This window comes from Lagopus muta, chromosome 17, assembly GCF_023343835.1.
Source record: "Lagopus muta isolate bLagMut1 chromosome 17, bLagMut1 primary, whole genome shotgun sequence".
NCBI lineage: Eukaryota > Metazoa > Chordata > Aves > Galliformes > Phasianidae > Lagopus > Lagopus muta.
Genome location: NC_064449.1, coordinates 5,807,356 through 5,819,732, shown reverse-complemented (window position 1 = coordinate 5,819,732; position 12,377 = coordinate 5,807,356). Strand labels below are relative to the sequence as shown.

Below are 12,377 nucleotides of genomic sequence, written 5' to 3'. Positions count from 1 at the left end.
ACGCGCAGGCGCGCGGCAGCTCCGCCCGCTACGCCGCCAGCGCTATTCGCGAAACCGCTTGCGCTCGGCGGATCCACGGCGCCGTAGCCGTCGCGTTGCCCCGACTCAAGATGGCGGCCGGAGGCGCTGCCCTTACCCGCGATGGCTGCGCGCTTTTCCTACTTCCGCGGCAGAGCGGGCGGGCAAAACCAACGCTGCCCGGAGGCGGGGGGGCGCGGTGCGCACCGGGCGCCTCATCCCGTATTACGCCGCAGCGGCGCCCCCCCAGAGCGGAGAGTGATGGCGGAGCCGGCGGGCGGGACGCCCCGTATGTAAGTGGGGGAGGAGAGCGAGGAACGGCGACTTCCGCTTGCCCGGGGCCCGCCGGTGGCAGTAGGCTGAGGGCAGAGCCCGGCGCTCTTTGCTCCGCACCTGCCGTGCTGTGGGTCGTCCTTACCGCTGCCCTGGAGGGAAAGGAAGGGGCGAAGGGACGGGGGTGAGGAGACGGCCTGGGCGGGAGCTGGGGTTTGAGGTGGGGCCTTGGGATGCAGGGGGAAGGAGCAGGGCTCTGGGGGAAGGGGTGGGAAGAAGGAGTGAGGGGCTGAGGAGGGGTTCCGGGAATGGGATCAGAGGGGGGTGGGCAGGAGCAGAGCCTCGGGGCTGAGGGTCTGGGGGGGGGGGGGGGGGGGAAGGGAAAAGAAAGAGGGAGGAGAAGGCAGAATCTGAGGTGTAAGAGGGACCCCAAGGATAGGGGTCTGAAGGGGACTCCAGGAGCAAGGGCCTGAGGGAAAGGGGTAGGAGTGAGGGGCTCAAGGAGAGGCACAGGAGTGGGGGTCTGGGAGAGGGAATGGATGAGGCCACAGGGATGAGGGCTGGGGGGCAGAAACTGGAGCCTAAAGGGGACTCCAGGAGCAGGGACTTGAGGGAGGCCCTAGGGATGGTGGTTCAGGGAAGGGTCCTGAGGGGGAGGCCCTGGGATGAAGGCCTGAGGGGAGCAGTTGGAGCAGCCCTCCAGGGTGAGGGATTTTGCATGGGGCACCACTAAACAAAGCAGGGGGGGGGGGGGGCGGTGAGGGCAGGCTGCCCGCTTCCCCCGCTCCTGCAGGTGTGTGGCATGATGAGTTCCCCCGGCAGGGCCAGCAGTGCGTTCCCCCTGCACCTCCTGGTGTGGAACAATGAGTATCGGAGGCTGGATGAAGAGCTGCAAGAACAGGTAACTGCTACCCTCCTGGGCAGAGAGAGCCTCGGCTGCACCCTGGGTCTGTGCCAGGCTGGTGGGACTGTTCTCCTTCTGCATCTATTTGTGGGTTTGGGAGTGAGGTAAGAAGGTATAGGGATGTGATGGACTTCCATTGTTTTTCTGTGTAAATAAGCAGCAAGCACAGCTTAGCTTAATGGAAAATCAGAGTGCAGCAGAGCTGTTGCTGCTGGAGATGAGGGCAGGCTGTGGCTTGCTGAGGACCAGCAGTGCTTAGAGGCAGCGGTTTTATACTGGCTGGAGTGTTCTCAGCATCTCAGTTTAAAAAAAAAAAAAAAATAGACTCATTGTTTCATGCTATAGAGTAGAAAAATACAAAGCTGTTCCCTCTTTGGGATGGCTGAGGGAGAAATAGTAATGACGTAAGGGAATAACAGTCTGAAATGCTGCAGCAGAGCTCAGGCTGAAGTATCCTTTGTGCTGAGGCACTGTGCAAAGGCTCAGGTGCACACTGGGGTGGGGGGGAAATCATTTGGGAGCAGAACACACTCATTGCATTCTGCCTGGCACCACAAGGGCACGATCCCAAGTTGGGCTTTGCCACTCCTGACTGGTGATTGCCACCTGCAGTTCTAACAGTGCTCCACAACTTACTAATGCTTGCTGAGAGCATGCACCTCTCCTGATTTTGAAGGAGAATCTTTGGAATGCAGTTAGCTTTCATCTAATTCACTTAATCCTTAACGTCTTTAACCTTGCTGGCACACTGCTTCAGTTTATTTCTATTGCAGTCACATTTTGATGTGTGGACATTTGTAATCAGATAAGGATCCTCGTGCTGCTTGTCTTTGGGGCTAAGTGAGCATCCACACCTGTGGGTGCTCCTCATTGTGAGGCAACGAGCAGCCTTTTGAGATGGGACATGTCCATCTCTTACTTTATCTGCTTTTAAATATTACTTTTTTCCCTTCTAAAGTATTCCAAAGATCTATTTCCTCCTGCTTCCTTGGGATAAGCTTCTTGCTGGCATAGAGGCACGTGAAGGAATCAAAAGGCACTTTGCCAGCTGCACTGGGTATGGCAAGGAGGGGTGGAACCCCTAACTAATGGCTTACTGGTTAGGAGAGGTCCTTCCCACACTAGAGCAATTAGCATTGGAGTGGTAGGGAGTGGAGAGGCAGATGCATTGGTATTCCAGAACAGAACTGAGAAAAGAATGCTTTAAAATGAAGCTTCCCCCATTGTGTGTGATCTTTCAAACTTGATGCTGTCAGATAACCGCGTTAACTTGCATAATAACTTTCCTGTTCTGCTATTGACTTTCCCCTTTTCCTTTAGTTATAGATGCTCTTCTGTTTCAAATCTCTAAGCTAATAGTGAAAGATATGTAAGGTATGAGTATGTTGTGCTTGCATGTTTTGGATATTTTTGCTTGTGTAGTCTTTTATTTTTAGCGTCTTGTACGAAATGCATTCGCTCTTCATTGTGCTCTGTGTGTCAGTAAAATGGATGCCTTGTAACTTACCATTTGCTTCTGTGCTCTCAAAAAGTGCTACACAAGATTGGTGTTGAATCGCCTGTTGTTTTTGTTTCTTTTCCCCTTCCTGTTACGCTGTGCGTTGAGTCCTCCAGTGATCTCTCTTGAGCTGTTAACTGTGTGTGTTTCAGTGAACACAGAACTGTTTTTTCCTAGAAGGGACTGCTTCAGAGGGGGAGATATCACAGGAAGAGAAATGAGAAGCATCACTGGGAGTTCAGCTGTGTTTTACAGTGACACCAGTTTGTAGGCCCCGTCCTGCTTCTCTCTTTATTTCGTTGGGAAGTGAGATTGCAGTGTACTGAAGGCAGAAGGGCAGCGCAGCAGTGTTTGCAAATAGAATGACTATGTAGCATGAGCTGTGTGGGCATATGTAGGGAACGTTAGCTCCTAGGTTATTCCCAACAAGCTTCATGTGAACTCTTCTCAGTGCATTGTGGTTAACTGCATTTGCTAGAGCAATGTCAGCATTACTTATCTCTTGGGTACTCAACAGGATGTTGATCAACGCGATCCCCGCGGCCGCACCTTGCTGCATCTTGCTGTTTCCTTGGGTTACATAGAATCTGCCAAAGTCCTCCTTCAGCACAAGGCAGATGTAACTAAAGAGAACGCACAGGGATGGACAGGTAAAGACTGCTTTAAAAACAGGAATGGTGTCTTAGTGCTTCTCAGTTGCAGGTGCTGCACTTGGATTCTGCACTGTGCGTTTTGCTCAGAAAGCAAACTGAAATGATGATGATTATATGATGATTAAATGATGATGATAATGAATATGATTCTATGAAACCATCCTGTGCTTGGATTTCTTTCAGTTTTACATGAGGCCATCAGCACAGGAGATCCAGAGATGGTCCATATGATTCTGCAGCACAGAGACTATCAGCAGACCTCCAGGACGCTTGGAGGAGTCCCTGAATTACTCCAGAAGATTAATGAGGTGCTTATTTAGTTGACTCCAGACTGTAAGTCTGATTGCAGTTGTTCAGTTGAATAAACTGAAATGAGACAGACGAGAGTTCAGTTAATTTGAAATTGGGCAACTGAATTCTTTCCCTTCAATTCACATATTGCATAGGCCTGTGGGAGGTGGAGACTTTTTTTTCCCTGACCTTTTGAAATCTGTAGTCGTGTTCAAAGGTGGCTGTTAAGGTGTTGCTGCTTCTGCAATAACATAAAGAAGAATAGCTCACTATAAAGTAACAGCAGACTGAAGTGTTATATGCTTGTTAGACTGAGGCTGTTTGTTTTTGAGTTTTCCTTTATCTAAAACATTCAAGGGAAATGCTGTGCTGAATGTTAAATCAATTCTGTTTTGTGAAGTATTCATGGGGTCTTTTTCTTTCCCAGACTCCTGACTTTTATGTGGAAATGAAATGGGAATTCACTAGCTGGGGTAAGAATCCTGATTGTTGGTGCTTCTAAGCAGTAGGCAGAAGGACTCACTCCCACCAATGTCACAAAAGCTCTGCAAAGGGAGAGACTTATTGGCATTGTTGTTCCCTGCTCCTCAGAATACTTACCATCACCTCTCAGAATAACCCATTGTATTTCTGTATCACAATTGTCCTTTGTTTCCATTCTGTTTGTGGGGTGGTTTGTTTTTTTTTTACTGAGACTTTAACCACTGTCAGTCACTGAAGGCTTTTCCCAGAGTCTTGCCTGCCTACCTCTGGTTGTTGGTGACTGCACAGACTTCTTGGAGGTATCTGCTTTGCTTCTGCTTGACTTCTGGCTGACTTCATTTTCCAAGCAGCTTTCTATCAGACTGAGATTGGTTTTAGCCCATTTCACAGCTTAGTCTGAATTAATGTCTCATTCCTTTTCACATTAATCTTTAAATTAAAATAATGTTTTCTGTCCCTTAGCTGATTGCTCTGAAAGCTAAAGAGGGCTGTTGTCTTGTTTCCTGTGGGATAACGATCACAGTACTGAGTAATTCAAGTAGAAGTGCTATTTGTAATGCATGAATTCAGTTTTCCCACCTGCTTAGTTTCTTGAATATTCTCTATTTCTGTGTTGCTTTTGTAGTTCCACTGGTTTCTCGGGTTTGTCCCAGTGATGTCTGTCGCATCTGGAAAAGTGGTGCCAAACTGAGAGTTGATATCACACTGCTGGGGTTTGAGAACATGAGCTGGGAGAGGGGAAGGCGCAGCCTGATCTTCAAGGGAGAAGGTATGCATTGTCTTACCGTGTCTGCAGTGCTGATTGCCAAATGCTGGATAAACCACAATGAGAAGAAACCCTATTTTTGCTCAGAAGATCCGTTGAGGCCGAGTACTGAATTTTAAGCAAGTTTTGTGCACGTTTCCATGAACATCTTTAAGGTGGGGTTTCGTATTTTTAACACAGTGGCTTCACTTCTTTGTTTGGTGTTAATCTGAGATCAGCATTTATCAGAGGGATTCAATCAGAGATTGAATTCCACTTCAAATTCTTACATGCCTTCCCCCTTTGATTCTCTTGCCTCCAAATAAAATGCAATTTTAAATGTAGTTGCAACTCTGAGTGCAAAATACAACAAACTGGCTTCCACCCCAATTTGATAGCAGCGTGTGTTGGGTTTTACACTGTAGAGCACTTGTTGTTTGCCTTTTAAAGTGAGGCCCTGTTCCAACAGATGCTGAAGGTTGGGCAGAACTAATTGAGATTAACCACGATGATAAGTTTGTTACCACGGAACGTTTTGAGATTTCCCAACACATGGAACGTTTGACACTGGGATCCATGACACCAAAAAGAAGAGAAGTGGAAAGGCGCCTTACATCTCCGATTATCAACACGTGCCTTGATACAAAAAATATTGCTTTTGAAAGGTAAGGTACGAGATTTCTCTTATAAATCAACTCTGCAACTGTCCTGCTGGTCGTACCTTCCATGTGTGCATGCAGTTTCTTTATCCTGTATCCCCAGTGTTTCCTCAGAGCTTCCCAGGGTTAGTCCATGTGTGTTCAGTGAGCCTTATTTACTACAGCATCTACACATCCAGAGACAAAGGCTTCCTAGACAGAAATACCAGCACTGGTTCCCAAACTGCTGTGTGGGATTACTTTTGAAATCAAACTCAGCGTTGGGAGCTGGATGCTAGACTAAATAGCTTATTGTAGATTGCCTTCCTCCTCTGTGGCTCAGGTGTCCACATCTGAATCTAAAATCGTGGCTGAGCATGGACTTCTTCCATGAGCTGAAGAATGGGAGCAGCATGACTTTCTTAGCACTGTCATGGTGTGTGTGCACAAGGACACATTGACCTGTGCTTTTGTCTGAGGTCAATAAACAAAAAACTTATCAAATATCATTTGTTCAAAGCGTTTTGGGGAAGAAATGGACCATGTGTTGTGTAGGAGTGCAACAGTTTAGATACTTGTGTTCACTTTTTGGCAGAACCACATCTGGATTCTGGGTATGGAGGACTGAAAAAGCAGAAGGTGTGAATGGTTATGAAGCAAAGGTAAAGTCAGTTCTGTACAGCTAAGGGGTCTCACAGCTAACTGAAATGTTGTTGTGTTTTGCCTTTATTTCTTGAATATTTTAGGTTCTAAGTTAGCTGTCAAGGGCTTTATTGTGTTACAGAACAGGGTAGCAGTGAGGATCTTCAAGGGTGCTGAACTTATGTGAGGAGCAGGTGGTGCCTGTGGCACATCCCCAGGAGCTGTGGGGGAGGAGGAGGATCAAAGCATTTCAAGAGAAGAAGGGAAAAAGATTGAGTGTAATTGTTAGAACTGCCTTCCAAAGAACAGAAGGAATTCATTCTTCTTGTAATTCCTTCACTGTTGAAAGAGGAGGAAGCATGGGCACTCTCTAGTAACAGTACTGCAAGGAGAGACAACTGATGGCAGCAAGAAGCTGGTAGCAGAAATTCAAGCTCCACCTTGGTTGGTTTGTGGTGTTTCTGTTCTATCTGCTTGCCCAGCAGGTGGCTGTACAGCTTCAGCCTTTAGCAGGGAGCTGTCAGGAAAATGGTACGTGGGGTTTTCATTATACCAAAGGGAATAGAAAATCCAAGTGCAGCATTTCCAGGTGATTGCTGATATGTTAAGGGTTAAGATCTTCGTCAGTGAAAAGCAGATCCATGTTGCTTTATTCTTTCTTAGGCTCGTATTTCTGGCTCTTTTAGAGGCAGTGTTAGTTTGGTAACCTGTGGTGATTCTTGTCCTTCTGCTCTTCTAAAGGTGTACATGGCAAACAATGTAAATATAGTCACAAAAATCAGAACGGAACACTTAACAGAAGAGGAAAAGAAAAGATATAAAGGTAGCTTTCCTGTGGGATTGCTGAAATTAAATACAACCTTTTGGCTCTCTACTGCCTTCTTTTTAATGCATTTGTGCCTTTACTTTGTTTTGGCCAGTTCTAAAGGCTCATCTGGACTTTTTCTTAGGCTTTCTGTTCATTTCTGGTCCCACGAGCCTTTCAATGATTGAACTGGAGTAAAAGATGGGTTGCTGGTGGCCTCGTATGATACCTTGCCTTGCTCTGGGGTCACTGGGGAGGCACTGTGAATAATAGTGATCTGATGATAGAGACCTGGAAATCCTTGCCTCTATTCTGGATCTTGTATCCATCTTACTCTGTCACCTTTCAATGCTGGGTTTGCCTGTTGAAGCTTACAGGGAACATGGGCTTCCTCTTCACTGTGACTGGCTTACTGTACTCTGAGTCAGAAGCCTTGCTTGTTATCTTGCTATGTACAAGATTTTGCTGCTGAGTTGTTTTTCATGTTGTCTGAAGCTGACAGGAGCCCCTTGGAATCGTTTCTGGGTACAGTGGAGCATGAGTACGGTGCTCAGGTGAGTGTCTGACCCCACAGCAGGACCCTGTGGCACAGAGGTCTGTAGTGATAGCTGTATGCACGCAGAATCTCTTCCTATTTCCTTAACAACTCAGATAATGAGGTTTGAATTTTCCCTGGGGAGATCTTTATTTGTTCTAAACCCTCAAATGTTCCTGCATTAGTACTGTATGCTTCCTTTTTGAATGCTCCCATGAAAAAGATGTAGAATCCTATAGCAAAACAAGAGCTGGGATGCGAGCAGCAATGGTAAACCTGAGCAAGGTGTTCTGAGTAGCCTATGGATGATTTGGGAGCTGTGCTCACAGACCAGCAGGACCCTCAGGTGGGAGATGATGCTGATGTGGTATCAGAAACACTTAGCAACTCTGTATCAACACTGTGTCCTGTGGGTTTGTGTTTCTGAAATGGGTTGTTAGTGGCCCCCTATGGCTTTAGAAACCACCTTCAATCTGGACACATTTAAACACAGCAGATACAGATTTTCTAGCTGCTAGGAGAGATAATGAGCTCCTTCATAAGGGGTATGTACTGCTTGTTTTGTACTTCTGTCATCTTTTTCTCTCTTGCTATGTAGAGTGCGGTGAAGACAACAGAGTATGCCACAAGTAACAACCCTACTGCTATTACTCCAGAGGAATACTTCGATCCAGAGTTTGATTTGAAGGGCAGGGATATAGGAAGACCCAAAGAAGTCACCATTCGAACGCAGAAGTGAGAAATAAAACTTGTGACTATTTCCAGTTTGCCTCTTGTCTGTCCTCTAACCTCTGCAAACTGTATTTTACAAACATCCAGTACAGTTTCACTCTCCTTGCAATGTTAATTAAAAGAGGCATCTTGAAGTAATCAGCTGTGGATTAATTCCTAGTTCTAGTGCTGTAACTCCTCAAATACCTGACCCTTCCCTATTGCAAGGTGTCAGGAAACTCCTATGGTTTGTCTCTAGCCTGACCAAGAGTGTGCTTTGGTTTCTCAAAGCTATTGCTCTTGGTGTGAAGCAGGTGGAAGCGTTATGTATTTTGCTTTTTCACTTTCCAGAACCGTATACTCAGGATGCTTTTACACAACTTATCCTTTCAGATTTAAAGCGACCTTGTGGATGAGTGAAGAGTTTCCCTTGTCCCTTGTGGAGCAAGTAACTCCAATCATTGATCTGATGGCCAGAACTAGCGCTCATTTTGCCAGACTAAGGGATTTCATCACTCTGGAATTTCCACCAGGGTTTCCTGTCAAAATTGGTAATGTTTCACAATCTCTATTCTAGCATCTTCATTCCATTCTTTGTATTCTTTTTTTTTGCATTCTTTGTAATTTTTTTGCAACATACACTTACAAAAACCATTTCAGTTCTACCAGTCATCTTGCCACACGAGAACCAAGTCGTGTCTGCGAACATGGGATCCAAATTCTCAGTATAAAAGCATGATTTTAAAGATGGTGGAACTTAATAAGAATTAGCTGTTTCTAGCCCTTTCCTTGTGGTTTAAATGTGTTTGGTTTGGCAGTTTTTTTTTAATAACCTCATGGGATGTAGAGGCAGAGTGACAAAGACTAAGGGCAAGGTCTTGGCAATCTGAGCTGCAGATCACTTAGTTGTTGTGGCATGCTGCTTATGGATTATATGAGATAATATGTGGCTGCAGGTGTGAAAATGAATGACAGACTTCTTTCTGATACAGATTTTGTTGTGTTTTTTAATAGAAATTCCCTTATTTCATGTGTTGAACGCTCGAATTACATTTGAAAATGTCAACAGCTGCAGGACAGCTGAGAGAACATCATCACCAACGGGTGGAGGTGTACAGGGGGATGCAGGTGAGGGGTGAAGAATGCAGTGATGGCATCTCTGTGTGTTTCTGTTTGTGGAGTGAGTAGAAGAGCTTTCACATCCATTGCAAATAACCCCAGAGAAGTCAGAGCTACTGGACTGTTTCTCTCTTCCATCCTTTTTCTTCCACTGATTTTTGGCATGGTTCAGCTACCTCACCTAAGGCTGTACTGCATTTTACTGCCACGCTTGTTTGCCAGAGCCTCTGCAGGCAGGTGGCTTATCTGCATTTTTGGAGTTAATCATGTACGAACATCCATTGGATTTCTTTCTATTAACAACTTGCACAAATATACTATGCCATGTTTTCAACTATATTTTCCTTCCATAGGTGCTAATTTTGAGGTTGACCAGTCAGTGTTTGAGATCCCCAAATCTTACCATGTCCAAGATGATGGTAGGAACATACATGTGCACGATGAAGATAATGAGATTATGCAGTTTGCTATTCAGCAGAGCCTGTTGGAATCCAGTGGAAATAAAGTAAGTGTGCTGTAATCTGTTCAGTGCAGATCTGTCAGCTTTGACAAGAAATGTGCAGCAATAGCTGTATCTGTAAATTAAGCCATTATGTACAAAGTGCCACGTCGGATGGATTTTCCAAGAACCTCAGAGGAGAAAAACAGAGTAATTTATTTTGAAGAAGAAATAAGAGTGAGGAGCACTGCCAATCTATGACATGTTCTTCCATTTCTAGGAAGTGGGGGCGCATTCCAATGGAGCAGTTGCATATTCACAGGACTTCAATATACAGTATCAGAGGTAACTAATTAATTTTCTGTCAAGTCACACACAATAGACCAAAGAATGTCCAACAGTAGCATCAAGCTTTTTTTTCTGAAGACAGGCAGCAGATGCATAGAATTCAAGGTCGGTCTTGCTGTGCTGCTTCAGTCTTTCCTCCTTTTTATTTAACAAGCCAGAGCTCCAGGCTGGGCCTCACTAATCTGTGTAGTCTGTGCCTTCAGCTCAGCTCCAGAACTGACCTGCACGTGTCAGGTTTTTCTCCTGATTTTTTTCTCCTATTACACACAACCTTTCTGTTCTGCCATTAAAGCTAGGAGTTTGGCCCCTCGGGGTTGGTGTATTCCTGAGGAGCCCTAGAACAAGTTTTACATATGCCTGTTAGTGCTGCTGTCTTACACAGAGAGCTGCTTTCTGCCCTGTAAGGTTGTGATTCAGGTTTGCAGACTGAACACAAGTTGCTTGGGTGGATCCTTGCAGGAAATATAAAATAAGCTCCATCTCTTCTCCTTCTCAACGTTCTGTCTTTCTGCTTTCTCCAGGGCACTGCAGGAGAGCTATCTAACGAGCACAGGTAACTCACAGAGCAGCAGCCCTAGCGAGCCTTCTAGCTTTGAGAAGGACTTGCAGCTTGCCATGGAGCTGTCTGTCCGAGAGCAGGAGGAGCGCGAGAGGCAGCGCCGTGAGGAGGAAGATGCAGAGCTGCAGCAAGTTCTACAGCTTTCTCTTGTGGAAAAATAACTCTTGATAATAAGGGTGACCAAATCTGTGCGAAGCTGGAGGCTTTCAGAGCTCTCAGGCTGGAGATCGCTCCTGGATTGCTGAAGTAAACATTTCACCTGCCTTCTTCATCATCACTGTAATATCAGCTACAACAGCTGATGTTTTTTAAATTGTCTTTTATTATTTGAGGGAGATTCAGTGACTGGGCATTCTGTGTTTAGCTGCCCAGCTGTGCAGCCTAAGCTGTGACATTCTTTTACCTGAACACGTTTATTGAAGAGCAGGTGGAAGGCTTGCTTGGCACCAGGCCTGAGGGTTGCGTTGAACTGTAAAAAACCTGATTTATGAGGAGTTCAGAAGGGAAACTTCATTACTTACCAAAGAAATACTGATCTGTGTAGTCACTTGGGAATAATTCAAAGCCATTGTCTCTGTTCCTTCCAGTCCTTACGTGGAAGGTATCTCTATGCATTCACATACGTACAGTAGTTTCCATGCTGACAGATGCTCTGTTAGTGTTGTTTATACATGATTATTTCTTCTCCAGTCACTGAGACTTTTATCATATGCTCCTGCTTACAAGGGATAATTTTATACTTGAACAGCTAATCCAAGCATGAGATTAAACTAGTGCTTTCTGAGATCAGACAAACCAAGCAGCCAGTACAATTTTAGCTCCTCAAGTGGGACCATCCTCCTAAAGTAGCACTTTCTGCAGTGATTCAACACCAGCTCGTTCCCATAGTCAGAGGGCAGCAAGGACGTAAGCGATAGATACAGGTGCTTCTTGAGATGGCTGTGCGTGTGCATGCGTGTGGGTGCTGCTGAATTCAAACAGGAGAAAAGTCAGTTGAGATTTTAATGTGTACTTATTGCAAGATGAGTTTTAATTCTGTCACCCGAAAGGGAAAATGCCTGTTGCTTTTTAAACCTCAGATGCTTATCCTTCATGTGAATACATACTTTTTTATCTGAATCTTTTTATTGACTTTTAAACCAAACCAAGATGACTGCCCTCCCTAAAATGCTATCGTTACAATTCACAAATAGGTTTTAACAGCTTTCCTCAGGTCTTTCCTCCTACAGTACGGTTGTAGCTGTTCTACTTGCACTCCTGTCAGTGTTTACAGTACTTGCCCTGTGCACTCCACACGTACACAAGGATGTACGCCCACAGGGAGGCCTTACAGCAGTCGAACATCAGCAGTATTGCTCAGTCCCAGCTCACAGTGCTGTGAGAACCTATGGTACGTATTGCTGTCATCTTGCTGCCTGACCCTGCACTTCTCCTCGGGCAAACCAGGGCAGCTCTGTGCAACCAAATGTTAACTCCTTTAAAGTCATTATGACACGACCAGAGAGATGGGTGGTAGCTTAGAACTTCATTTTTAAACCAATAATCCATATTTCTTTAGGCCATTAAATTCAGTGTCTATTGTATCATGCTTAACCGTGCAGCTTGTAACCCTCCATAGCTTCCTGGTGGCTGCAGGAATGGGGAATGCAACTCTTTGCATAGGGGCTGTGTTGGAACTGCATCTTTCTTTGAAAAGAGGATTACTGTGACTTTCTT

At 45.4% G+C, this 12,377-nt stretch overlaps 1 protein-coding gene across 7 annotated transcripts; it reads left to right on the top strand.

Annotated features, from left to right (window-relative positions):
* Positions 1-95: 95 nt before the first annotated feature.
* ANKRD13A (ankyrin repeat domain 13A) lies at positions 96-11,944 on the top strand. Of its 7 annotated transcripts, none has more exons than XM_048963862.1 (16): positions 96-311; positions 1,085-1,192; positions 3,211-3,343; positions 3,530-3,654; positions 4,065-4,110; positions 4,746-4,889; positions 5,335-5,530; positions 6,099-6,165; positions 6,887-6,968; positions 7,446-7,504; positions 8,084-8,220; positions 8,590-8,747; positions 9,211-9,324; positions 9,669-9,820; positions 10,035-10,099; positions 10,624-11,944. In XM_048963862.1, exons 1-16 carry the CDS (start codon positions 111-113, stop codon positions 10,820-10,822), a joined length of 1,986 nt encoding a protein of 661 aa, XP_048819819.1. In that variant the 5' UTR covers positions 96-110; the 3' UTR covers positions 10,823-11,944. The 7 variants fall into 7 exon arrangements, with proteins under 7 accessions (XP_048819819.1, XP_048819820.1, XP_048819825.1 ...); XM_048963863.1 differs by having other exon boundaries at positions 116-311; positions 1,114-1,192; XM_048963868.1 differs by lacking the exon at positions 96-311 and adding an exon at positions 328-475 and having other exon boundaries at positions 1,114-1,192.
* The last annotated feature ends 433 nt before the right edge of the window (positions 11,945-12,377 follow it).

What these genes read in the sequence shown, in the direction of transcription:
- ANKRD13A (XM_048963862.1), top strand. Translation starts at nt 111, where the DNA reads ATGGCGGCCGGAGGCGCTGCCCTTACCCGCGATGGCTGCGCGCTTTTC. An exon ending in GCGGGCGGGACGCCCCGTAT is followed by an intron (nt 312 to 1,084) that starts GTAAGTGGGGGA and finishes CCGCTCCTGCAG; the next exon opens with GTGTGTGGCATGATGAGTTC. An exon ending in TGAATGGTTATGAAGCAAAG is followed by an intron (nt 6,166 to 6,886) that starts GTAAAGTCAGTT and finishes GCTCTTCTAAAG; the next exon opens with GTGTACATGGCAAACAATGT.